Raw genomic sequence first — 27529 nt, forward strand, 5'->3', positions numbered from 1 at the left:
AAGGGCAGGAAATCTCCTTTTCATTGGACGGCATCTGCCCAACAGGCTTTCGAGGAACTTAAGAAGCTTTTTAGTTCTGAGCCGATCCTGTTACATCCCGACCCGAGGAAGCCTTTTGTAGTGCAAACTGATGCCTCTGACTTTGCAGTGGGGGCGGTGCTTTTTCAGCCAGATCGGGCGGGCAGCAGGTTGCAACCCTGCGCCTACCACTCCAGGAAACTGAACATGTCTGAGAGGAATTATACCATCTGGGAGAAGGAACTGCTGGACATCAAGTCCGCTTTGGAGACCTGGCGTCATCTGCTGGAGGGGGCACAGCACCCAGTTGAAGTTAGAACCAACCATCGCAACCTGGAACATCAGACAGCCCGTGCCTTTAACCAGAGGCAGATTAGGTGGTCGCTTTTATTCCCCCGGTTCCACCTTAAGATTTGCCATGTGAAGGCCTCCGACAACCTACAAGCAGATGCTCTTTCTTGTAAGCCAGACCTCCAGCCAGGGGGTGAGGGAAATCCCCTTCTCTGATTTTTCCCCCCACCCCAGAGCCTGGCAGCAGCTGCGGTGCCTCACTCTTGGGAGGAGCTCCTTCACTCTGCACAGGCTCAGGATGCTTTTGTTTGCACAAAAGTGGAGGAATTGGGGCTAGCCTCTGCCCCCCTGACTCTACCTCCTTCTCTTTGCGAGGTGGCCTGCTTTACCATTCCGGCCGGGTCTATGTGCCTTCTAGACCCCTCCGCGAGAAGGTCCTCCATCAGTGCCATGACTCCCCCACCGTTGGGCATTTTGGCTTCGTCAAGACCCTGCACAGAGTGACGCGGGATTTTTGGTGGCCTTGTGTGTGTTGGGACATCAAGACCTATGTTGCCTCCTGCCCAACTTGCCAGAGGGCGAAGGCCCCCTCCGGCAAGCCCACAGGCTTGCTTCACCCCCTGCCTGCCCGCTCAGGACCTTGGAAACTGCTCTCCCTTGACTTCATCAGTGACTTGCCTCCCTCACACGGTAAGACCACCATTCTGGTGGTGGTGGATTTGTTTTCTAAGATGGCCCATTTCATCCCCTGCTCTGGGTTGCCCACAGCCAGGGAGACGGTGGAGCTGTTTTTGGCGCATGTTTTCCGGCTCCACGGATGGCCCGAGGGTCTCATTTCGGATAGGGGAGCCCAATTCACTGCCCATTTCTGGAGGGAGCTACTTGGGCTTCTCCATGTGACGCTCCGTCTTTCCTCCACCCACCATCCACAGACGGACGGTCAGACCGGGCGCACCAATGCGACTCTGGAGCAATATTTGCGCTGTTATGTCAATTACCAGCAAGATGACTGGTTTTCCTGGCTGCCTCTCATAGAATTTGCTTATAACAGTGCCTGCCATGCTTCTACCCGCCAAACTCCATTTTTTGCCAATTTTGGTTACCACCCCAAGGCTTTCCCGTCCACCTTAGCTCCCTCTTCGGTGCCAGCAGCCCATGACTTTTTTAGAGGAGTTGCAAGTGGTACACCACCTCTTACGGGACTCCCTCGAGCAAGCCAAGACAGCCTACAAGGCCTCTGCAGACCGGCGGCGCCAGCCGGGCCCATTTCTGCAACTGCGGGACTGGGTTTGGTTGTCCACCCAATACCTCCCCTCTCACTCGCCCGCAAGGAAGCTCGCGCCTCGCCGCACGGGGCCTTTCCAGGTTACGGCCCAGATTAACCCTGTTGCTTTTCGCCTGGCTCCCCCCCCCTCCATGAAGATCCATCCTGTTTTTCATCGGTCCTTGCTGTCCCCCCTGGTTTCTGGTGACCCTCATCGCTCTGTCGGTCCCCCCCCCCCGCCGCCAGTGCTGGTGGAGGGGGAGGAGGAGTTTGAGGTCGCGGAGATTCTGGACTCCCGCCTTTCTCGTGGCCGCCTGCAATATCTAGTGGACTGGAAGGGGTACGGGCCAGATGAGCGGTCCTGGGAACCCGCGGAAAATGTGCATGCTCTGTTGCTGCTGAGGTGCTTCCACCAGCTGTACCCGCACAAACCCGGGACCCCAGGGGAGGAGCATGAGGGGGGGCCTCATGGGAGCGGGGATGATGTCAGGGTGGAAACTGAGCTGACAGAACCCCAGAGCAGTTCTGATTCTGAGGAGGATCAGCAATCCGTGGGAGAGGAGCCAGCTCATCCCTCACAGGCACAGCAGCTGGCAGAGATTCCTCCTGCCGGCATTCCTGAGATAGATAGTGATCCTAGCAGTGAGGAAGTGCAGGAGGGGGGCTTGCTGGATGCTCGATGCAGATGCAAAGAGCGATGAGCAATGGAAGGTGCAGAAAGGAGGCGTAGCGCCCGTTTGGTGCGCAAGCAACAGCCGCCTCCCGTGGACCCAAGGGAAAGAGGGAGGATCTCTCCCTAGCCCATAAGTTCAGGGTCTTCATGTGATTCTCCTTCAAACGGGGACCAACTGCCTACCTGGAGCATAGCCACTCTCCTGTTCATTGCTTAGTCGCTGGTGATTAGCATCTGAAAGAGTCATTAAGTTGTAAAAGGATTAAAGCCTTGAAAAGAATCCTTTCATCTGTGTCTTGAGTTGGCTATTGGAGTCTACTGACAGAGGCCGCTAGGGCGCTCCTGGCACAGGGCCGTGGACACAATCGCTCCTGAGCGTCCTCTCTCACAAAGTGGAGCCGCACCAGCAGCATGGATTTCTAGGGAGCTGGCGGCAATGAAACAATCGAGAAGACGACTAGAGCAATGTTGGCAGAAAACTTGGAGTGAATCCGATCGAACACGGGCTAGAGCCTATTTGAAGGCCTACTCTGTGGCAATGCAGGCAGCATTTTTTTTTTCTGCCACTATTGCGTCTGCAAAGAGCTGACCAGCGGAGTGGTTTCAAGTTGTCAGGGGTCTTTTATACATTAGCCTGCAAGAGGAGAATTTAAACCTCTCGACAGCCTGCTGTGAACAATTTTCTCAGCACTTTGCGGATAAAATCACTCGGGTCCGCTCTGACTTGGATGCTATAGTTGATACAGACCAAGTGGATATAACTTTGGCCCCTGCTTGTCCAGTGTTATTGGATACTCTTCAATTTGTGCAGCCCGAGGATGTGGACAGGTTCCTGGGAGAGGTGAGAGCCAACACGTGTGTTCTAGATCGTTGCTGTCAAGGGCTCCTTGGAGGGCTCTCTCAGTCTAATCCAGCAGCCAAGTCCAGACACAGACAAAGGGATTCTTTTCAAAGCTTTATTCTTTTTTTACAACTTAACAACTCTACAGGTAGCAACTAGATCTGAGCAGCAGCATCCCTATGCCCTAAGTTGGAACAGTTGGTCCCCGTTTGAAAGGCAATTACTGGCAGACCCCTGAATATAAGGACTAGGGAGAATCCCTCCCCTTTTCCCTTGGAACCTCTGGGCGCAATCGTTCTTTGAGCGCCAACTGGGTGCTATGCCTCCTTTCCGCGCCCTCCATTTGGCACCGCTCTCTGCGTCTGCGCCGCGCATCCACCCAGTCTGCTATCTGTGCTGGGTCACTCCCTGGACTGCTAACTAAACTAGGAATGTGGGTGGGAGGAATCTCTGTCAGCTGTTGGTCCTGGGAAAGAGGAGCGCGCTCCTCTCCCAGGAGCGACTGCTCTTCCTCAGCATCAGAACTACTCTGGGATTCTATGGGCTCAGTGTCCACCCTGACACTTGCCCTTCCTGGCTCATAAAAGCAGACAGAGGCGGACAGGCCAAGTGGGTAAATGGAGTGGTTAATGCCTCCCTTAGTCAAGGTAGAGTTCCAGTCTGCCTGAAGCTGGTGAGACCTCTGTTAAAAAAGCCCTCCCTGAACCCCACCATACTGGATATAGTGTCTCCAATATGGAGTCTCCAATATTCCATTTCTGGGCAAGATATTGGAATGCATGGTAGCCCCACAACTCCAGGGATTCCTGGATAAGACAGATTATCTAGACCAGTGGTTCTCAACCTTCCTAATGCCGCGACCCTTTAATACAGTTCCTTATGTTGTGGTGACCCCCAACCATAAAATTATTTTCGTTGCTACTGTATAACTGTAATTTTGCTACTGTTATGAATCGTAATGTAAATATCTGATATGCAGGATGTATTTTCATTGTTACAAATTGAACATAATTAAAACATAGTGATTAATCACAAAACCAATATGTAATTATATATTGTGAAATATTTATTTCTAATTACAAATAAATGAAATTTTGTCTTGAAGCATGGTGTAGCATGGGTAACAGTCTTAATATAACAACCCCAAATTGGGACTGGAGTATTGGACTGGAGAGGAGCAGACAGCATCTACAACTTACATAACCATCAGATCAGGCATGAACTCAGCTGGTGGAATTCAAGATGGTCAGAAAATAAGACACTTGGGTCGGGAAGTCCAAGAGCCTCCTCCTTGATTAGTTATCGCCCCGCTTGATTAGGGATCTCGGCAGGATGAAAGACATCCTCTGTGGTGAAAGAGACTCACCTTCTATCTAGGCCACTTTCCCCAACCTGCTGCCTTCCTGATGTGCTGAACAACAACTCCTAGCATCCCCAGCCTGTTCAGTTGGCCAAGCTGGCTGGGGATGATGGGAGATGCTGTGCAGCACATTCGGAAGGCACCAGATTGGGGAAGGCTAAGCACCTCATCATATTTTCAACACATGGAAAAAGAAACTTTGATTGTTTCTTTATTATTTATTTCATAGATTTATTTATCACTTATCATATTTTTAAAAAATATCTCTGAGCAGTTAAAGATGTCAGGAGTGGGGGCTTTGGAGAAAGGAGGTGGGGCTTCAGGAGAGAGTGAGCCCACCCCAACATCATCCTGCCCCCAGAGGTTGTCCCAGGAGGCAATCCGGCCCCTGGGGCCAGAACAGTTCCCCATCCCTGGACCAGAGTTCATTCCAACTCTGATGGTATGATTTTATCATAAAATAAAGCATATAAATGAGCGTATTGTAAGCGTCGCGCTGGTGCAGCGCACCCCGTCGGAGCCGCTGGGCTCGCTGTAATCCACCCAGCTGAGCCCTTCCAAGTTGTCGTAGTGATGGTCTAAGGTGACCCCTGTGAAAGGGTCGTTCGACCCCCCCAAAGGGGTCGCGACCCACAGGTTGAGAACTGCTGATCTAGACCCATTTCAATCTGGCTTCAGACCCAGTTATGGGACAGAAACAGCTTTGTTCACCTTGGTGGATGACCTACGCCGGGAACTAGACAGGGGGAGTGTGTCCCTGTTGGTTCTGCTGGACCTCTCAGCAGCTTTCAATACCATCAACCATGGTATCCTTCTGGGCCACCTCACTGGGATGGGACTTGGAGGCACTGTTTTACAGTGGCTCCATTCCTTCTTGGAGGGGTGGACCCAGAAGGTGGTGCTGGGGAACTTCTGTTTGACTCCCTGGCCATTGGTCTGTGGAGTTCTTCAGGGTTCTGTTTTGTCCCCCATGCTATTTAACATACACACGAAACCATTGGGAGAGGTTTTCCGGAGTTTTGGGGTTTGATGTCACCAGTATGCTGATGACACCTAACTCTACTTTTCCTTTCCATCTAATTCCAAGGAAGCTAATGGGGTGCTGAACTGGTGTCTGTCGGCAGTAATGGACTGGATGAGGGCAAACAAATTGAAGTTTAATCCAGACAAGACAAAGTTGCTCCTGGTCAGTCGAAAGGTAGATCAGGGAATAGGGAATTCAGCTTGTGCTGGATGGGTTACACTAGTGATGGGCAACCTTTTGAGCTTGGTGTGTCAAAATTTGCCAAAAAACCGAGCATAACTCAGGTGGTGTGTCACTTCAAGAAAAAAACCATAATTTCATGATATTTATAGTTTAAATAACAAAAATGTATAATTGTAATATATAACTGTATTTAATAAACCAAAAACTAATTATTTAACTTACCTGCTTAGTGACTTCTTTGTTCATCTGTCAGTCGGTTTCTTTTGTTGGTCTTGATATTATTTAACTTGTGTGGGGTGCCGTGAACTAAGATAAGTGAGGGGGAGGGGGAATTCTTTAACTAACCTGCCTATTAGTGACTTTTTTGTTGCTGAATTTCATTGGCTAAACCTTCAATTGAAGGTTGGTATTTTGTACACTTCAAGCCCAAGCAAGCGCTACTAACTTCATCTGTCAATCTGTTTCTTTTGTTGGTTTTGATATTATTTAACGCTGAGAATAAGGTCTCACAAAAGTATGTAGAGGGAAAAATTGTGAGTAAAGCCATTGCTATATTTTTCAGGGTGCTAAAAGTGTCTGGTAATCGGTTCCAGGCACTCCAAATTTCCTGTTCGTAGTGGCACTCCTCTTGATTCTCCAAGCGGCACCTTTCCAGATTCTCAAGCTTTGACCTCAAGTCGACAAACACCTGAGCCCAGATGCTGTCTTGAAATTCTGCAAGTTGCATCTCCAAATCATCAATTTGCATCCATTGGAAACCATTTAATTCCAAACTACTGTAGACTACTAAATTAGGATACTTAATTATTTTTATGGTCTGTTCTAGGCTTCTAAATTGATTAAATCTATCACTGAACTGGTCAAGTAACGAGTCTAAAACATGCTGGTACTTTATATGCAAGGGTTCCATTTCATTTTGTACAGCTGCACTGGCCTTCTCAAAATACTTTGTTACTCGAGGAAAATAATTATAAGTTTTAGTTTCTACATCTCGCTTGAAAATTTTAAGTTTACTTTCAAAAGCTTTTATGTATCCAAACATAAAGTCAATACTTTTGCCAAAACCTTGTAACTTTAAGTTCAGTTCATTAATATGAACAGAGAGATCTGTAAAAAAATATCAGGGTGTTGACCCACTTATCATCATTGAGCTGAGAAAAGTTTCCCAGATCCTTATCCTCAAGAAATACCTTAATTTCTTCAAAGCACTCCACAAAGCGCTCAAGAATTTTGCCTCAGCTCAGCCATCTTACATTATTGTACATCAGCAGTCCACTGTAGGTGGAATCAACCTCCAGTAAAAGTGCAGAAAATTCTCGCTTGTGAAGGGGGCGAGCAGCTATTAAATTAACTATTTTTGTAACAACTGACATTAAGTCATTTAAGTCGGTGAATCCTGCCTTGGCACATAAAACCTCCTGATGGATAATACAATGAAAAGGCACAATTGGATGTCTAATAGCTTCCGTAAACGATTTGACAAATCCGACTTTTTTCCCCACCATGTTTGGTGCCCCATCTGTCGTCACTGACACAACTTTAGAGATATCAATGCTTAGGTCACGGAATGTTTGTATAACAACCTTACATATTTCGCTTCCTGATGTACTTGCTGGCACTGATACTAACTTTATCAACTCTTCTCTCATTGTGAGACCATCAGAATATCGACCAATAATGGCCAACTGAGCATGTGATGTGACATCAGTAGTTTCATCAAGAGAGATCGAAAAATATTTACAATTACTTATGTCTCTCTTTAATTGATGTTGTATGTTTGTGTTCAGTCTCATTATTCGGTCTTTTATGATATTTCTACTGAGTGGTAACTCAGATATTCTCTTAATAATTGCATCTTTATTCTGCATATCGTGAAATAGAACTGGTGCACATCTTAGGAGAGTTTCTTTAATAAATTCTCCCTCACTGAGTGCTTTTCCATGCTGAGCTATGGAGTGAGCAATGCTCAAACTTGCAGATGTTGAATTTGTAGAGCCTTTTATAAATTTAAGGATGGAATTAGATTGGCTCTTATAAAGGTGTAGCTGCCTGGAAATGTATTCCTTCCTTTCATCCTCACTTTTTTTCAAGAGCTGAGAATGATTAGTTTCAAAATGTCTATTTATATTCCACGTTCTGCTTACTACCGTTTCAGTACATAGAACGCAAAATGATCTGCCATTTTTTTCTATAATGTCATACATCTCGGTCCATGTCTCTTGAAAGGGTCGGCTACTGCTACTACCACTTCCTTTACTTAACCTTGGTTTTTTATTTTTTGGGTTCTCCATCAGGGGGGCAGTGACAGAAGATAGAATTATAGATAGCCTGTTAGCCCTGCAGGCAATTAGGGGTTAACTAGCCTAACTGACCACAAGATGGCACATGTAACTTGTCTTTTAGGAAAGGGCAGGGTTAATAAGCAGAAATAGGGGTTAATAAGGATGCAGAAATAGGGGTTAATAAGGATGCACAACAGTAATAGTGGTGAAATGGAGTCTGCACTATGCTGCAAAATGGTGTTCCTTATATAAATTAAGATGGCTGCCGCTATTTCTAATGGCGGGAAACAGCACCCATAGCACAGGCCCTCGCCTCTCCCAGCCTCCCCCTCACTTATCTCAGAAATGATGGTCAATTAGAAATCCACGACACCCCAGAACAGTAGATTGGATGATGGTTGCTGTGGTTATGTGGTTGCTGGTAATGGCGATCACAGGGCCCCCAAAGATGCGTCCCCCGCGGCATTCCGCTGCTCCCTGCTCTGTCGGCCGGAAGTGAGGTCAAAGATCCCCTAACGGCCTAACCGGAAGTCCCAGAACTAGACACTCTGTGCCGGAGTTCTGTTGTTTTGGCCTACAGACCTCCGGCACAGAGTGTCTACACTACACTACAGCAAATGTTTCATCCTCAGCTACTGCACCTGGCCGTGCAGTAGCCGAGGATGAAACGTCCTTCTCTGCATGCGGCCCCATACTTCTCGGCATGCGGCCCCATACTTCTCGGCATGCAACCACATGCGGCCACGTGTCATTGAAAATGGCTACGCGTGTCAGTGCTGACACGCGTGTCATAGGTTCGCCATCACGGGGTTACACTATCCCTGAAGACATAGGTTCGCAGCTTGGGTGTACTTCTGGATTCAGCCCTGAGCCTGGATGCCCAGGGCCAGGCTTTGGTGGTGGCTAGGAGTGTATTTGCATAGTTAAAGCTAGCAAGCCAGCTGCACCCGTTCCTTGAGATGTCTGACTTGGCTGCAGTGACACACGCCTTAGTTACATCCCGTTTGGATTACTGTAACGTGCTCTACATGGGTCTGCCTCTGAAGAGTGCTTGGAAACTTCAGCTGGTTCAAAGAGCTGCTGCCAGACTGTTGACTGGGGCTGGCTACAGGGAGCATATAACTTCCCTGCTAAAACAGCTCCACTGGCTCCCAGTCTGTTTCCGGGCACAATTCAAAGTGCTGGTCATGACCTATAAAGCCCTATACAGCTTGGGTCCAGGTTGTCTAAAGACCATATTCTCCTCTATGAGCCTGCCCGTGACCTGAGATCTTCAGGGGAGGCCCTTCTCACGGTCCCACCACCATCACAGGCTCGCCTGGTAGGAATACAGGAGAAGGCCTTCTCGGTGGCTGCCCCAAGGCTCTGGAACTCCCTTCCCAGGGAGGCGAGAGTGGCACCCTCCTTGATATGTCTTCACAGACAGGGGAAAACTTTTTTGTTCCAGCAAGGCTTTGGGGATAGATAGTCTGGACTTGGGAGAATATGATAGATTGATAGTATTATTTATACTGTTGCTGTCTTGTAACATTTTGATATTTTATACAATTTTAATATTGATGATTTAATTATATTTTTAACTTTTGTATATTTCTATTTATGTGTTTTAATGGTAAAAGTTTTTAATGTTGTAAAGCTGTCTTGAGTCCCAGTACTGGGAAAAAGGCAGGATAATGATAATGATAATGATGATGATGATGATGGTTTACAAAGATCACCAGTGTATTTTATGTATGTATGTATGTATGTATACATTTTATTTCTAACATTTATAAAACACCCTTCTTCCACAAGAGATCCCAGGGCAGTGAACACAATGTTAAATCCAACAAACAAATCCAATATAAATCCATGCAATTACACATGAAAAGACAAATAAAAAACAACTCTTCAAGCAGCAAGCCAAACAAAAACACAACAATCAATTCAGTTTAAAAATAAATTAAAATTTTAAATTCTAAAATTCTACAATACCAAAAGGTAAAAATGCTTGGGCAAAAAAAAACATTTTAATCTGGCACTGAAAAGAAAACAAAGTTGGCACCAATCATATCTCCTTTGGGAGTGCATTCCTAACTTGGGGCACCACCACAGAGAAGGCCCTCTCCTTTGTAAATGCATAGTGTACGTCTCCCAGTGATGGTATTTGGAGAATGTAGCACAGAGATCTGGTGTAGCATAGTGGCTAAAGAACTGAACTACCAATCAGGTAGTTCAAATTTTCAAAGTCCCTAGTTCAAATTTTGCCTCTGCCGTGAAACGTGAACCCCCTATCTGCAATATGGGGATAATAATATTGATCTACCTTACAGATTTGTTGTAAGGATCACAACCAATTAATGTACATGAAGCACTTTGAACACATGAAGGTGCTATATAAATGCTAAGTATTGCTATTATTTCAGCAAACCATATTACAATCCCATAATAACTGCTTGAGTTTGCCACAACACAAATGGTGTGTGTTCTAAGGGTTCTAAGGATTAGGCTTTCTTTTAGTTTGATTTGCATAGCCTTCGAATACCTCATAGATCTCCAGAATTGTCTTTCTTTCCCTTCCTCCCACCCTCATACTGTAATTAGGCCAGCAGACACCTACCATCATCCAGTGTACGTTCAAGGATGGGTGGATTGCTGGGCACACCATCACCGATGCGGGTGAAAGCCAGCACCCGGATCTCGTAGAGGACATACTTGCCCAAGCCTGTGAGCTGGGCACTCCGTGAAGCATTGCCTTCCACCAACCAGAACTGGGCCCTTGCATCTGAATCCTTCTCCTTGTACATAACCTAAAAGAGAAGATTCACAAATGATCAAGGCGAAGGAGAGTCAATGGGTCTCCCTTCCCCAGTTCGTGCAAAACTGCTTAGGTATCCTTTCCTCCAAACTTGATGGGGTGAAATCCTGTGCAAAAAAGACAAGAGTCAGAAAGTACGGCATTTGGAAAGTGGCTGAGGAATAGACTGGAGAAGGGAGAGATTGGAGCAGGCTTAGAAGAAACAAAAGGGAGGATGTTACTGTTGGCACTAAGCCTAGGCATGGTAGGGCACCTGCTGAGGGCCCATGCCCCAGCAGGAACCCACTGACAAGAGCCCCCTGGAATTGCTCCTCCTCTTCACCTGCTTGTTCATGGACCTCTTGCTCTGGCCCAGACAACGGTGGTGAGAAGGAGGAGATGCTGCTGCCTATTTGCTCACTGCCGTTATGCCTCTCAAGCAAACAAGTGGTAGCAATGATGAGAAAGAGGATGAGGAGCAACAGCAGCTAGTGACAATGGGAGTGAGAAGGTGGACTCCCTGAGGGAGGAGGCCCACTGAGGATGCCTTGCACAAGGTCCCTCAGAAACCTAGAACCAGCACTGGAGGAAGTGAAAGGTGGAGAAAAAGCAAGCATGGCTTGTTGTTCTTAGGTCCATGTCTGTGGACAATATAAATTAGAGGGATGAAAGTACTCACTGTGGGATACTGCTGTGACTGCTCTATCCTCTGCACTTCAAAAACATGCCTCCTCAGCTAAGCATTAGGTATTGTGGGCTTGGGGTACAGTGGTGGTGGTGGGAAATTTGGGTGAGTTCAGATCCACACTAAGAGGCAGGAACTGAGAGTCAGTATTTTTCTGCCATGTTAAACACACACACACGCAGCCTGTAGCTTGGAAGGCCACCACCAGGCCACTGCACACCACAGATGGTATGATGTGATGCCCATTCATAGAACCCCCTCCTCAAAGACGTTTGCCTGGCACTAATATTACTATCCTTTTTTGTGCCAGGTGAATATTTTTTAAAACAATTTTCTCCAGGCTTTCTAATGGATTATTTTAAAATATTGTGGCCTGCTGGTGAAGAGTAAGGGTCAAGGCACTGCTGAAGACAATGAGACTCACCTTGGAATGAGAGGGCTTCAGGTTGGGGCTGAAAAGCACCAACCTGAAGCACCAGCAAATGGTGCAAGAGAGGAGGCTACCTGTTGGGAAAGGGGCCAGCATTTCTAATGCCTACCTTGTAGCCCAGGACAAGCCCATTTCGGTCAGCCTCAGGGATGTCATTCCACCGCACCAGCATCGAGGTAGAGGTGGTAGCCAGGGCTGAGATATTGGTAGGTCCAGATGAAGGCACTGTGTGCGCAAAGAGAAGAGCAGATGGGAGTCTGTGTTGAAATGACAAGCTCGTTTGAGATGCTCTGTAACAGGCAACATACAGCCCAGAACTCAACATCCAAAGCTCCATGCAAGCAAGCAGGCAGGCAGAGGCCTGTCAGACTGTCTCAAGACCTAGTGACAAAGGTGGGGGTGGAGAAGGTACCTGACTCTCGGGTTCGCCCCACTATGGTCTGACTCCATGGCCCAGGCCCAATGGCATTGAAGGCCTGCACCTGCACACGGTACTCAGTCCATTCTTCCAGGTCCTCAATGGTGAATTCACGCTCCACACGGTCATGGATGGTGTTGGTCAGGGTCCGGCTGCGCCCATCTAAGCGTGAGTAGCGCAACCGGTAGCCCACAGACTCAGGACTGCCATTGTACTCTGTTTCTGGCAGGGGCTGGGGAAGCAAAAGAAGCATCATTGCTGGCCTGCAAGCGATCCCTTTCCAGAATCCGTAACACTTAAAGATGTCATGTCTTCCCAACCCTTCCTAAGAGAGGCCAAATTCTATCAAACATATGCAATTTCTAGGGCTTCCTAAAAGCATACAAGCTGTGATCCTCATGAACAAATTGTCAGATTTCTTTATTTAAAGTGATTTCTTAGCACTCATGAATTTAAATGGACAAATACTTGAAGATGGGCCTCCAGCATGTGCCCTCAATTGTCAGAAAGGTCTGGTTCACATTGAACCGCAAACCCATGGTTTATTTAACCCATGGTTTGTTGTCTGGGAGGTGATTGAATAAACTGTGGTTTGTTCCTCAATTCCTGGGTTGTGTGTTTCCCTGCCTTTGCAGCACTGTACTACCGCTGTGTAGGGTGGCTGGTTGTTGTTTTTTATCAGTCTTGCCCGCCACCTCTGTACCCTAGCGAAACAACCCACGTACAACCCTTATTTCTGGATTCACAAGTAACAAAATCCTATAGTTTCAACAGCACAGATTTCACAACCTAACTATGGGTTCTCTTTCTGGGTTGTTCATGGTTTGTTAGCATGGCCACATCATGATAACCCAGAATTCAATAACCTGTGTCTGAAGATAACATGCTCCTGAAAGTCATGGGCAACAACTCCTGAAAAGCCTTCCAGAAACAAAGCAGGAAGTTTCTTATCTGGTTTGAGGTGATTCGACCATAGGAAGGATCACAATTCCACCACCAAATTTTGGTTCAATGTGGAATCTGGTGACATCTCTATCTGGACTTAGCGATACTGCTCTTGCTTAGCGATACTGCTGATGCTGTTGGTGGCTGGTAGGAATGGCTGGTCAGGGGCTTGTGCCATGAGGAATTTCTCATTTTTGCTGAGGAAAACGAGATCCAAGTAAATGCAATGATTCAAAATAGTGCCTACCATGACACTGCTGGTGACACATCACCTCTATTTTCAGTAGGGCAGTTAGAGGTAGAGTGGCCCTACGTCTGAGTAGGTCAATATTGTTAAAACATGGAGGGAGTGTGGTCCCATCTTCTCCATGTCTCTACTCCTTTTATATCTATGCCCAGCATCTAGTCCAGCCTTGACAGGCGCTGCTAGCCCCATCTGATTCCCTCCAACCTTCTTGATTTCAGATCCATCTTATAAAAGTTTGCTTGTTTTTCCAGGTAAACAATGCTAGGGGGACTGATCCACTGTGATTTGGTTGCTTCATTACTCCCAGTTTTTCCCTCCAGAAACAATCCTTATGCCACTGCTCACCATCCATCGTAGCCAGAGGCTGGTTTCGCTGGCTGTTCGCAGTGTAATATTGGCAGGAGATACATCAGGTGGGGCCTGCAATGTCTGGATCCTGCGGGAAGGCAGGCTGGGTGGGCTGGTGCCTACGATGTTCACTTGTCGCATGCGGAAGCTAGTAGCAGAAAGGAACAAGACTGACGTTGGGAGAAACAGCAAGGTGGCAGAAGAAGGGTTCCTTCCCCACACCCCCAGACATTGAACTTACACATTCACATGCTCTGAGTGGCCTCTATGGTGCTTTAGGTTCTCACCCTTCCTCTTAATACCAACACAAGAGCTATTGACTGCATTGCCATCCTCTCCACTGACATACAAATGTGGCTTTATTAGGCTAGTCATACAGGCCATTCCCTTCTCTGATGAACTCAGTGGTCTAATTTTGAAGGAAAAGGTGGGTGGGTGGGGCTGACTGAAATCCACAAACCTCACTCCCTGACTCCCCCAATTTTAGCCAAATCATGCTCCCCCTCCAAAGTCTCCTAAAACCAGTAGATAAGGGGGTTGTCCTAAAAGCTATGAGGGCCAGGCCCCTTCTGCTCTCCTGTTATTTGGGCACTGGATCAACCTTTGTCACACCTATCCTTCTTCCTGACATCTTTCTGGAGGGAAACAGTCTCCTTGATATTAAAGGGAACTACTTGAGGGGTGTGTTGAAACTTTGTGTGAAAGCATTCATAGAGGGCAGGTCTACCAATAGACAGCAGCCATGATGCCTAGATGGAACCCCCAACTTTGAAGGCAGCATACCTCTGACTGCTGGGGACCCACCATGGGAGAGGGCTGTTGTCTTCAAACCCTGCTTGTGGGCTCTCCAGAGGCAACTGGTTGGCCACTCTGGGAAGCAGGATGCTGGACTAGTTGGACCTTTGGTCTGATTTAGCAGGGCTTTTCTTATGTTCATATGGATGTCCAGCCATAGAAACATACCGCTTGGCCGTTAGCAACATCCCTCCCCAATTCCCCTGACCCAGCACCCACCTGTAGTATGTGTAGGGATTGAGGTTGGGCACCTCCATGGAGCGGGCATCTGGCTCATTAGACAACTGGTGGATGAGGGTCCACTCCTCACTCTCACCAATCTGGCCCACCTGGGAGGCAAACAGTGAAATGAGCAGGATTGGAGCGGCACTGTCATTCTGTAGATCACTGCCTGTTTCTCCTCCCTCTGGTATTGTAAAAATGTGTTCGCTGAAGCAGTACAGTTTGGTGTTCTCAGACATTGGGGCTGTTCACATAACATGCTAATCTACACTCAGTGGTTGAGTGTGGGTTCTTGTTGAATGGTAGGTTGTTTGTTGAACCGTGGGTTAGTGTATTGTCTGAACACAGGACATTTTCCTCAGGGTGGCTTGTTAAACATGCAGTGTGGCTTATTTTTCTTGAACAGGCCACCTAGAAAACCTATGGTTTGTTGTTGGATTGTTCAAGGTGTTTACAAACCACACTGCATGGTTAACAAGCCTTCCGCGGAAAATGTTCTGGGTTCAGACAACACACTAACCCACGGTTCAACAAACAACCCACACTCAACCACTGTGTGTGGATTAGTGTGTTGTGTGAACAGCCCCACTGAAAAGCAGGACAACTTTTCATACCATAAATACATATTTGGGCAAATTAAAAATAAAAGATCACAGAAATCCCATCACTCTATAGGCCTTCATGAGAAAATGTTGCTGCCATCTTATTACATCCTATTATTTTGTTTTCATTATTATTTACTAAACATATTGGCTGTCTTCCTACAGGAAAAAAATATGAATAGACATGGCATCTCTTGATAAGTAGTACACAAACAATACAAAAGAGAAATAGAAATTAAACACATTGCATGTAAGAGCACTTCATAGCAATATGCTGACATTAGTTTATAAAATAACCTCAAAATCTTCTCCCATCTTTTGAGATTTCAACAGCCATTGCACATATACTTTCAAACCTATCTTTGCAGCAAGCACTAGAAACATTTTTAATATAAAAGGCGAAATTCTCAGAATGACAAATTTGCTTTAGTATCAAGTTCTGTGCTTATCCAGTACAACTGTGGACTATACACAGTCCTGCCTATTGCTCCTCTTTTCTGTTATTCTTCACTTGTTTTCTCTAACCCCAAACTGCCATGCTCTTCCCTTCCTCCTTGACCTCTACCATTGCAGTTCTTGGAATATCTGTATTTCCCAAAATTTAGCAAAGTAAATGCATGCAAGGAAAGGAGAACTTGGGCTTTCAACATGTCACAGAGTTTACACATAGCCTGATGGCACAGAGGCTTCTTCGACTTTAATACAACACTTGCTATCTTAAGGACTAGAAAAGGGATGAAACAGAGAGCTTTCTCTGCTGTTGATCTCTTCCACTGCACAATGAGTCCTGGCCACAGGCTTACCTGTGCCTCTACCTGCCACCTGGAAATTGATGTCTTCCCATCATAACCAGGACGGAACTGAAGTGTGACTGAGCGGGGACCGATGTTGGAGATGCCCAGGTTAGTAGGGGCCCCGGGGAGCTCTGTGAACAGAGAGAAAGCAAAGATGGAACTCATTTATCTACACCCTAAGGATGATACACGTTGACTCAGCCATTCTTCATCCTTCACAGAAATGCATTTTGCCCAAAGCCTGCACTGAAAAGGAAGTTTCCACCTCATAGACTCCTACCTGGTGCCCTCCATATGGTTTGGACTTCAACTACCATCAGCCTCTGCCAGGATGGCCAATGGTCAGGAATGCTGGGAGTTGTTTTTCAAGACATCAGGAGGGCACCAGGTTGGGGAAGGCTATAAGACTATCGTAACAGGAGGAATGATCACTTGATTATATGAACTGTAGTGTGCTATGAACAGACAGTAGTGGGGGAGACAGAGATGCACTACACCAAAAGTGTCTTTAGGATAAAAAAAAAAAAAAAGATAACCAGCATAGGTAAAAGAAGCTACATGTGCTTCACACTACAGTTGAATTTGGAACATCATCACCTTGGGAGAGAAAACCCACCAAACTCAAATATGCCGATCAGGTAGGTTTTGCTTTCATGCCCAAGAAGAAAAAAACATAACAACTTAGCTCTTGTGCAAACATTTGCCACACTTGAAGTCCTATCTTCAGTTATAGCCTCATGCTCCAGATACAAAACAAAGCAAACCCTAGATCTTAAGAAGGGGAGAGACCACCGCTTTCTAAAGATTCTGAAGGTTCAAGGAAGTGAGTGCCATTATGGGACAGTCCTGTAGATGAAAGAGATGCTAAGCAAATTGAGATTTTTTTCCCCCTCCTTCCATACACCAGTGGCTTTTGCCCCCTTGTGGCCAAGCTGTAAAAAAGCGGAATGCATCATTTCATGGGGTATAACTATTTCTTACACAGATGTGTAAGATATTAGGCCACATGTTAGATGTGTAACAAAACCATTAAGGCTACTTCAGGAGGAGCTGATTTTGAGTCAAGAATTGGAGTGGGAGGGGGGCACTCCACTCCTTTCTCTGCCAGCTGTGTCTCTGTTCCACATTGCCCACCCCCCCAGCCATGATTTCTCCCATGTGCTTTCAAGCACAAGGCAAGTTCCAAGGGGTCATAACATAACGCAAGGGCAAGCACATCCTGCTGGAGGTGGAGCAGGAGAAACGACTTGGGTGCACAATTTTGAGAGGAGAAATGGCTAGAAAGGAAAGAATCGTGTTCTTACATTCTTATAGGCGGCCCTAAAAGGGGATTAGACAAATTTGTGGAGGATAAGACTAACAATGGTTACTAGTCATGATGATTATATGCTACTCCTAGCATCAGAGGCAGCATTTCTCTGAATACCAGTTGCTGGGAACAACAGTGGGCGAAGGCCAGAGGGATGTAGTTGGCCACTGTGGGAGACAGGAAGATGGACTAGATAGGCCTTTGTGCTAATCCAGCAGGGCTCTTCTTATGATCAAGCATTCTCTCCTGTACCCAGAGTCTCGCACTCCATAGGAAAAGCAGTTGGAGTTTATTACACACACGCGTGCAATGTATTGTTCCTCCTTCTCAGGCATAAAGCTGTAGACTGTTTTATGAGATACGCTAAATAACCCTAACCCCACCCAGCAATATCATGAGGAATGGGAAGGGAAGAACAAGGGGATTCTCCGTGGCCAGCATGGTGGCTGATTAATGATGCATGGATTAGGCTTGACAACAGTGCAGGGCTCAAACAAATATTTGAAGTAATTCAGGTATTCATCAAATTCAAAACGCCCATCATGAAAGTCACAAGAAGAGTTGGCAGGGTTTTCTGTAATTTCATATTCATTACTTCAATGTTTGTTAATTTAATAATGCTGAAGCTTGAGAGTGGTTGGTTGTTGTCAGATTGTGAGGGGCATGTTATCTGCCTGCACGAATGAGACCTACACTTGAATTAATTGAATTACTCAAAAGGACAAATATTGAAGCTAATTGAGTTTGGCAAAGTCAAAGTTCGCCCAAGCAAACTGATTTAAATCAAATATGAAAAACAATCTGTTCATGAAGACGCATCTTCAAAATTCTGTTCATGAGGGCTTGACAAAGTTAGATGTAGAGTCATCTTTAGTAAGGGGATCCCCTATTTCAGTGCATCCCTTGTTTCGATTAATGCTCCCAATACCCTAGATATGGTTTGGAGCTTGAAGGTTAGGAAAGCAGCAGAAGTATACAGAAAAGAGCTTCAAATTATAAGATCCATAGTGGTTTGGGGTGGTGCCTGTCTTGTCTTACACACCCTGAAGAAAAGCTCTATTTGCTGAGTGACCCAGCCTGAAGCCCCTCAAAGGCATGGCTAAGAGTTCAGGTCAGGTATAGATGGGAATTCTTCCTGTAAATAGTTAAACCAGGTTTGGACACTCTGAATGAGATCTACATATTTGCTCTCACCAGACTAGGTGAAATGACCACTTATCCCAAGACATCTGTCTCTTGCTTTGCTTCAACCTAGGGCAGGGTTGGGCAACTTGTGGCTGTACAGATGTTGGATTGCAGCTCCCATCATCCTTCACCACTGGCTATGTTGGGTAGGGCTGATGGGAGTTGCGATCCAATAACATCTGGAGGGCCACAAGTTTCCCTGCCCTGACTTAGGGTCTGATTCCATGTTTAACAGGCAAATCTGAGGTTGCAGGGAGTGAGATGTCATCATCTCAGAGAGATGGAATCTCTTCACAGTGGGCACTGATAGCTTATGAGTCAAGTCTGGCTACAAGATGCTGGGATTCACAGCATAGGCAAACAAAGCAAAGACAGGAATGCTGATTTAGGAGAACCACCCTGAATTAAGAGTTGCAGCCTTTCTGCACGATCTGGCAAGGTACATTTGAACAACACTGGGCTGGATGTGCCTGATCTTGTCTGATCTCGGAAGCTAAGCAGAGTCAGCCCTGGTTAGTACTTGGATGGGAGACTGCCTGGGAATTGTGCTTCCTGCATTGAGCAGCGGGTTGGACTCGATGGTCTTGTAGGCCCCTTCCAAATCTATGATTCTATGATTTTGTCCTTTGTGCAATTCTCACACAATATATATATTTTTGGGGGGAAGAGTAAGAATAACTTTGCTGCTCCCCCCCCCCCCAATTTTAGAAAAGAACCTCACTAAAGGTAAAGTTTAGGGCACAGTTCCAAAGAATCCCCCTTCCCCCACAAATAAAGATTTACAGAATACCATGGAAGGGTGTGTGCCACTACACTTCTGAATAAAGCACCTTATTATTTGACTTGAGTTCTCCTCTGATGCAGTGTTTTTAAAACTTAAAGCACACTGGACTATTCAATAAATCCTGATCTGTATGTATGATTAACATGATTGTGCATATGCCTTTATTTATTTATTTATTTAATTTCTATACCGCCCAATAGCCGAAGCTCTCTGGGCGGTTCACAAAAATTATGCCTTACTATCTAGCAGTCTCCACCTGGTTTTCACTTAAATGTCTACAGGTGGGCTCAACTGTGTATCCATAAATGTGATGTGAAAACACACACACCACTCACTGTGCTGTTTGTGCAGTCGAAATTTCCATTATCAGTGGAAGGACAGAAGCTGCAGCACTCCTTCCCACCCTTTGTACTATGCTGCTAATTAGAAACATAGGAAGCTGCCTTATACCTAAGTGAGACCCTTGAGGTAAAATCCAATATAAGTCCTACTTAGAGTAGACCCATTGAAATGAATAGGATTGAAGTTAGTCATGAATAATTGAAGTCCCATTCATTTCAATGGGTCTACTCTAAGTAGGACCTGTGTTACATTTTACCCTTGATCCATCTAGCTCAGTATTGTGGGCACTGACTGGCAGCAGCTCTCTAGGTTTTAGGCAGGAGTTTTTCCAGCCTTACCTGGAAATTTCAGGGATTAAACCTGGGACCTTCAGAGTGCAGAGCAGGTGCTCTACCACTGAACTTAATCCCTCCTAATTGCTGTGCTGCAGGCAGAGACTGTAAGTCAAGCTTACCTGGAGGAACCCCAGAGGAAATGGTGGAAGAGGAAACTTGTCCCTGTCCTTTGGAGGTCATGGCTGCCACTTCAATGGTATAGGTGGTGAGGGCAGTGAGGCCAGTGACGCGATATTCCAGTGTGACATTGGGCAGGTAGTGCGTTACCCGCGTGTTAGTGCGGTTGTATTCCTCCCAGGAGATACGGTAGCCTAAAAGAACCCAACATACACACAGACACGTAAGAGTACATGACTTTCACTTGTACTTGGGATGCAAACAAAACAAGTCTAACTAATTTTGTGGCCATAAGCTAGCAACTTAGGCCTCATCAGCTGGCCCTTTGGGATTCTGGTTTATGTTGCCTTAGTTCTCCCACTGGTTCATTAAGCTTCTTCGAAATCTGTTGACTACAAAACAGGGAGGGTCCAAGAAGCTTAAGACAAACAAACGTCATAGTTCTGGTTCCCAAAGTGTTCCTTGTGCTGATGCAGAGCTGAAGCCATGGCTTCCAGGCTGGGAATCTAGTTCAGTGTTTACTGCAAATAATATCACTCTGAAGATTCAGACTGCCTGTCTCTGTGCCTAGGTTACCTAGGTAGTAAAAAATAACCTTAAGGAGCAGGCCCGCCCCAGCTGGAAATGTCTCTTACCAGTCAGAATGCCATTCTTTTCCAGGGGCTCTTGCCAGCTGACCTTCAGAGATGTGTCTAGGATCTCATTGAAGCTGAGGTGTCCCACCGGACCCGGAACTAGCCAAACAAACAATCCCACCACCCAGAAAGTTACAACAAGACAAATACTCCATGAATTCCTCAAGGAAATCAAAAAGGGAAGTTGCGGGTCACTGACTCTTCCCAGGGAAACACATTCAAAGGCCCTCCGGGATTTTGCGAAACAAGGATGACTGCAGTAGGTACAGCCAAGATGGAGTCAGGGGCCTTCCGAGTGTCACTGCAGTCTCAGCAATGAAATGTCAGGCTCTACAGCTGAGGCAGTAAGCTACTCAGACTTCACAGTGGAAGATGCTGCTTAACTCATGTTGACCAGTGGGTCAGGGGTGTGTGTGTAGACCCACAGTTTCATGGACATACAGGAACCCAAGAGCTGTGCCTGTGCCCAGCTCCAAAGGGAAGGGCCGTACCGTCCTCATGGGTGCGCACCAGCTGCGGTGGGCTGCGGGGTCCATCGCCTGGTGTGGTGAAACACAGCACAGAGGTGAAATACTCTGCAAACTTCTTGAGGCCTGAGATGTAACCCACATGGATGTTGTCTTGGAAGTTGGGCCGCACTGTTGCCACAGTCATGTCTTCTTCTTGTGCTGGTTCCCAGGCAATCAGCTAAGGGACAATGAACAACATCATGGTTTGATCAGGAGGAGGCAGCTCTCTGAAGCCAGGAAAGACCAGTGAGAGCAAGCCAGAGGTGACCTTTAAGGTATGTGTGAAAACCACTGCTATTTGGCCATTCTTAAAGTACCTGTTTTAACGGTTTTTAATTTGCACCCTGTTATACGGGTATGTGAAAAAGAAGCAACAGTGGGGCCCTTTCCTCTGACAAAATTGACACAGCATGTTGAAACCCCTAATTACTTCAACTCGTTCTTATTTGTCCGGGCTGCTTAAGCCCATTTCAACTGCTGCCTGCCACATCTCAGCTTCATGGTCGAAGAGAACGTAGTCTGAGCATCATCCTGATATGGCAAGAGATATTCCATGAGTCACTGAACCTGCCAGCAAAATAGCGAGGCAAAAGAGAGAGAAAACACCACTCTTGATTTAGAAAATCCCAGCCAGCAAAGAATTGATTGCATCCCTTGGCAAACTGTGCCAGTTAATTAAGTGAGATCTAGGAAGGTTTGAAATTAGAGTATTGGGTGTTGTTTTTCTTCCTGAAGTTTAAAAAGCTCAGAGCAGCTTACTTGGGATTGTCAGTATGTCTCCCATTCAGACACTGATCAGGTCCACACCTGCTTAGCTTCAACAATTCTACAGGAACAGGTGGTCTTGCACCATTCACTGAAAAGCTCATGGTTTGTAAGACTGAGTCTGCCACTCCTAGAGCCTTTCTCATCTCCTGCTTTGGTAAATGGGTATTAAGGGTTTGCTTCTGAAAAAACACTTCTTTCTTTGGGCTCACCTAGACCTAAGCCAAGCCGCCTTTACCTCCTCCCTGGGGAGACAACTTTAGCTCTCTGGCAGAATAATCCTACACTTCAGTCACGCCGCCTGAGGGGCTATGGTGGAAGCCCTGCTATGCTGGCAGAATGCAAGATACATTGCTGCCATGACAGATGCACCACTGGAACAGCTAAAATGGAGCAGTGTCATGGCTGGGATGGGTGTGGCACATGGGAGAAGCACATTTATGCCATATCCTGTACTCTTCCAGACTGTGACCATGCCCCTATCAATGGCAGAACTTCACACAACCTTTGGACCTGGTGCAAGGAATTTTCCTCCCCGGAGTACAATCGGAGGGGATATTTCCTTTTTAAAAAGCCACTTCCATATCAATGGCCCCAACCAAGTTGCCACGACAGAGCATAGGACACAGCAAAAGTCAGCACCAAACCACAGCACACCATCGCCAGTATACAAACCTCACATAAGGAGACCACAAACCAGAAGGTATGACTCGCAGATTGGGGCTACAATCTGGCTTCAGCCAGCCTCAGGATCAGACTCTGAGGGGGTGAGCAGGGGGGCTGATGGCCTCAGAATCAGTGGCCCCTCCACTGTCTGCTCACTTGTGTTCCTTGGACTGAGAGGGGGAAGCCCTCTGCTGCCACCAAGGTGTATGAAGCAGTTAGTCGGTGGGAAGAAGGGGTGGGATGATGAGAGGAAGGGGCAATGAATGCTGTTGGGATGCTACTCAGTACGTCTTGCTTATTTGCCAAAATTGTAGGATGGTGATGGACTGGTCGCATTTGTTGCCAATGGGAGGGTTGGACCAAAAGGACTGCTTGGCCCATGTAGGAAAACCAAAAACCAGAAGGGAGGCACCCAAACTGGACAAAATGCAAAAAGAGAACATATTCTCAAAGGTGCCGAAGGAGCCAGGCAGGAGCTGGACTACTGGCCCATGCAGTGCTCCTCCTGATTGGTCCAGGTGTGCTTTCTTAGTGTGAAGCTGGATTTGAACCTGGGACCTCCTGCATGTTCGACCTGACTAGGGCTCCTCCCACAGCCTCCACACTCCTGACATCAAGGACTAGGTACTGGGGCTGGGGAAGACAAATGCCCTGTGATGTATCTGATTCCTGTTTACTGCTGTGGCTGAGTGATGAGGGAACTGCTGTGTGGTGTTTGCAGTGTGAGTTATGGTCCTAGGATCTCCCTCCCTCTTGCTCCTGACATGACTCTGTTTGCCAGGCATGCAACAGGTGAGTGGGGCCATGTTGCCCCCTTCCCCCTAGCAGGGCTCAAATTCACATCTCTTGCTTCCCAGCCCGTGTGTCTGTGGCTCTCCTTGTTATCTGCCCAGCCCCCTTCTTTTGGCTGCTTGTCAAAGAAGTCTTTCTCTTCTGGCTTGGGTAGATCTTCAACCCTTGGGCGTACTCTTTGAAGCCATCCTGGCCAGGGAGCTATGTGGGTGCTGCGTTTTGCGGGCTCACCTTCCTTCTCTTTGTGTTTTGTCAATAAGGGGACTTGAATCCTTACTTGGCAGGATGACTGACAGTGAGGAGGTTGTTGCTGGCTGTGCCACTGGGGCTGCAGCAGTGGGGGCACGGTGGTTTTATTGTGTGCATTGTGATGCAGGGAGTGTCCTGCAAGGCAGGTGCCATCAACCTAGGGATGTACGAAAGTTCCGCCACAGATCTCGGGGAGGCCGAATGCCAGCGCATTCGGCCCCCCGAAATCGGTGGCGGAACAGCCCGCCCCCCCCACTCTGGGACGAGATTTACCTTGGGCGGATCTTCCTGGTGGCGGCGGCTCCGGCGGTGGCTCCGGTTTGGCGGCGACGGTTGTGGCGGCCGGTCTTCTGACCGGCTGCTGCAGCCGCCATTTCCACGTTAAAACAAAAACAAAAAAACGTGATAGGCTACGTAAAGATTTACGTAGCCTATCATGGCTAGGTTTTAAAAAAACCCGTGATAGGCTACGTAAATGTTTACGTAGCCTATCACGGCTGACTTAAAAAAAAACAAAAGGCGCGTACGCAAATGGCGGTGGCCATGGCCACTGCCATTTGCGTTCCTTATTTTGGCACGTCTTAGTCTACGTAAACATTTACGTAGACTAAGACGGCGAAAATAAGGGGAATGCAAATAGCGTAGCATCTACGCTATTTGTGTTCCCCTTATTTTCACCGTCTTAGTCTACGTAAATGTTTACGTAGACTAAGACATGCTAAAATAAGGAACGCAAATGGCAGTGGCCGTGGCCGCCGCCATTTGCGTACGTGCGTTGTGTTTTTTTTTTTTAAGTCAGCCGTGATAGGCTACGTAAACATTTACGTAGCCTATCACGGCTGACTGCAGGGATGCAAACGGCGGCGGCTACGGCCGCCGCCATTTGCGTCCCTACTAGCCAGCGGCCGGATGTCCGGCTGCTGGCGGAGCCGGCCGGCGGCTCCTCAGAATCGCTGAGGAGCACAGCTGGCCGGCCAGGATTCCAGCGGGGGAGGAACGGAGCGCCTCCCCCCCTGGCGAGGATTCCGGGGGGAGGGACGGAACGCCTCCCCCCCAACCATAAACATAATTTGCGAAAGGTAAGTACCTTTCGTACATCCCTACATCAACCTGCATTCATTAGCATTCTTGAGTTGTGACTGATACAGCCCCTGACTGAAGGGCACTGGAGGTGTTTCCATGGACACCGGGAGCATCTGCCATTTCCCCACATTTAGGTTTTTCAGAGTGCTGTGTTTTCTCATCCCCTCACTTCCTAGGCTGAGCATGTATAGGGTATGGTGGCTGCTTTATTGGCACTGCAACTCCCCTCCCAGCCCATGTGGAGTATATCCGTATAGGGTTGCTTTGCCCAGGCAGAATCTGGTAGGCAAAACTATAGGATGTGTGGATACGATAGGAAGTTCTGTAAATAGAAACCTTTAGAGAAATATTTCTGCAGGGGTTTTCTGTGTGTGTGTGTGTGTTTCAAGAAAGACCAAGAGCTATTATGTTCTTTGTTTTTGAGCTGTCTCTTGCAACAACCCAGTCATTACAGCAAATGCTTGAAGGAAATTGGCAAGTGAAACTGACCCACTTATTGTTTTTGCCCAAGTTCAGGGATAAAAAACACAAAAATTATAAGTTGGGGGAAAAGAAGGAAAGAAAGAAGCAATTGATTATTACATGATTTTGCATTCAATAATCCAAGTTGTTGTTCTTATTATTGCAGCCTAAGATACAAATATAAGCGTTGGTGTATTTATCTGAATAATCAGCATCACTGCATATGCTTTTAATAAACTGTGTACATAACAGCAGCTGGTTTTCATGTGCAGACAATAATTTTGTTGTCCGGGGCCAGCAATACAGCATAGCCAAACAATGAGATGCACTCGAAAGCATGGTAAGCTCTAATCCTAGATAAAGAGTTTTTGCAAGGGAAGTCTTGGCGCTACCTGCTATGCAGTGCTTTCACTGGCTTCTGTGGGCTACAGTGCAGTGCAGTTACCTGGGGAATAAGGTTTTTGAGACTGGAGCCCTAGACTACAATCCTAAGTGTAACTTACATGCTGTCTTATGCCTCCGGTTAAGCTGCTGTACAGAGATGACAGTGTTGGTCTCACCCCCTGCTTTCCTCTCCCACCTGGAATTGGTTACATGCCTCAGCAGACAGAGAAGTGCCCAGCAGTCTGAGTGCTACAGCAGACAGGGGGATGATAGACCTGTCTACCTCCTTCTACTTCTCCACAGCTCACTGTGCACAAGAGGTTTATTTATTTATTTTTTACATTTATATCCCACCTTTCTTCCATCATGGAACTCAAGGTGGCTACTTGTGGTTCCCAGGTGGTCTCCCCTCCAAGCACTGACCAGACTCACCTCATAGGTTACATCTTGGTGGGATTTGGACTGAGGCTTAGGGATCTGTAAGTCTGAAGCACCAGGACTGGTGTATATAGGTGTAGTCAAAGGCACTCAAGGGGATCACTAGGTGATCACAGCATCTATGCCAAGGTGCTGAAATGGACGTGTAGAATTGGCATTCAAGAGGCAAGAGCTAGGGCATCAACCCAAGAGCAGAAGGCAAGCACAAGAACTTGGTTTGAGCACGGAAGGGCCTGGGCAACTGTATCCCCAACAAAACCTTATAGCTACTCTGGTAGCATTTATGGCTGACCAAGGTCCAATTTGCTCCCTTCTACTAGGAAGCTCTCTTGGAACTCTGGAGCTGGAACAGGACTAGCTGTAGGCAAGTGCTAACGTCTCTGGGTAACAGGCAACACTAGGCCAGCCCTCCCCAGCTTGGTGCCCTTCAGATGCTTTGGACTACAGTTCCCAATATTTCTGACCATTTGGCCTGGGGCTGATGGGAGGTGAAGTCCAAAACATCTGGAGGGCACCAGGTTGGGGGAAGGCTGGCTTAGGCTCTGGAGGCAAAGAAGGCCCTGAGTTTGTCCTCCCTCCTCTGACCTGGATTAACATTCCAGGCTAGCTGGCAGGTGACCACTGAACATACACACATGACTGTGTGACTCTGGTCAGATACAGAGATGTGTAAGCCACGTGCTGAATGATTGTGGCCTCGATACCTCCTGCACTATCACTCAAAGGGCTGCTTGAGAACTACCTGGGGTTTTAACAATCCTCTTCTATGGCTTTCAGTTCCTCTGATCTTTCCCCCTTCATCTGTGCCTCTTCAAAGACATGTAGAAAGAAACTTGCTGGGATTAAAGGCTGCCAGTTGTTTCTCTGAAGCAGAGGCATGTGCGGAAGGGGCAGAGGACTGGCCACACACTGAGGGAGATTTATTTTCTGCAAGGGACTGAATCGGTAAGACCGGCCTACGTGACATCCCAATTAAAAAGAAAGCCTGGCTAAAAGCAACCTAATTGCAGCCTGGATCTGCCGCCAGGCATTTTTCTCTATTTGTGTTTGGAAGCAGAACCTGCTTTCTCTCACAGAAATGATGGGCTGTCATTTATGCCTGTGGAGAAAAGTCAAGTGCTGCACTTTTATTTATTACATTTTTATCCCATCCTTCCTCCACAGAGCTCCAGACAGCATAATGAACAAACTGATACTCTGCAGAATAATAGATACTCAGGTTTGTACTTTCTTGTCCCTTTCTCAGGAGAATGCACCCCTTGGCAAGGTGCGCAGA

The 27529-nt window shown here is 46.9% G+C and overlaps 1 protein-coding gene across 3 annotated transcripts in view; it reads right to left on the reverse strand.

Moving 5' to 3' along the window:
* Positions 1-27529, reverse strand: part of SDK2 (sidekick cell adhesion molecule 2) — a 178089-nt gene that overhangs the window by 43988 nt on the left and 106572 nt on the right. For all 3 annotated transcript variants that reach the window (XM_084837570.1, XM_084837569.1, XM_084837568.1), the window contains 9 exons: positions 21397-21592; positions 20906-21004; positions 20273-20464; positions 16208-16329; positions 14800-14909; positions 13783-13933; positions 12240-12477; positions 11937-12052; positions 10536-10725 (listed from right to left, as the gene is read on the reverse strand). In XM_084837570.1, the coding sequence (XP_084693696.1) occupies positions 10536-10725; positions 11937-12052; positions 12240-12477; positions 13783-13933; positions 14800-14909; positions 16208-16329; positions 20273-20464; positions 20906-21004; positions 21397-21592 (1414 nt within the window). The remainder of the gene's footprint in view (positions 1-10535; positions 10726-11936; positions 12053-12239; positions 12478-13782; positions 13934-14799; positions 14910-16207; positions 16330-20272; positions 20465-20905; positions 21005-21396; positions 21593-27529) is intronic.

Source organism: Heloderma suspectum, chromosome 2 (genome assembly GCF_057233095.1).
Source record: "Heloderma suspectum isolate Gila_16-S chromosome 2, 16-S_ref, whole genome shotgun sequence".
NCBI lineage: Eukaryota > Metazoa > Chordata > Lepidosauria > Squamata > Helodermatidae > Heloderma > Heloderma suspectum.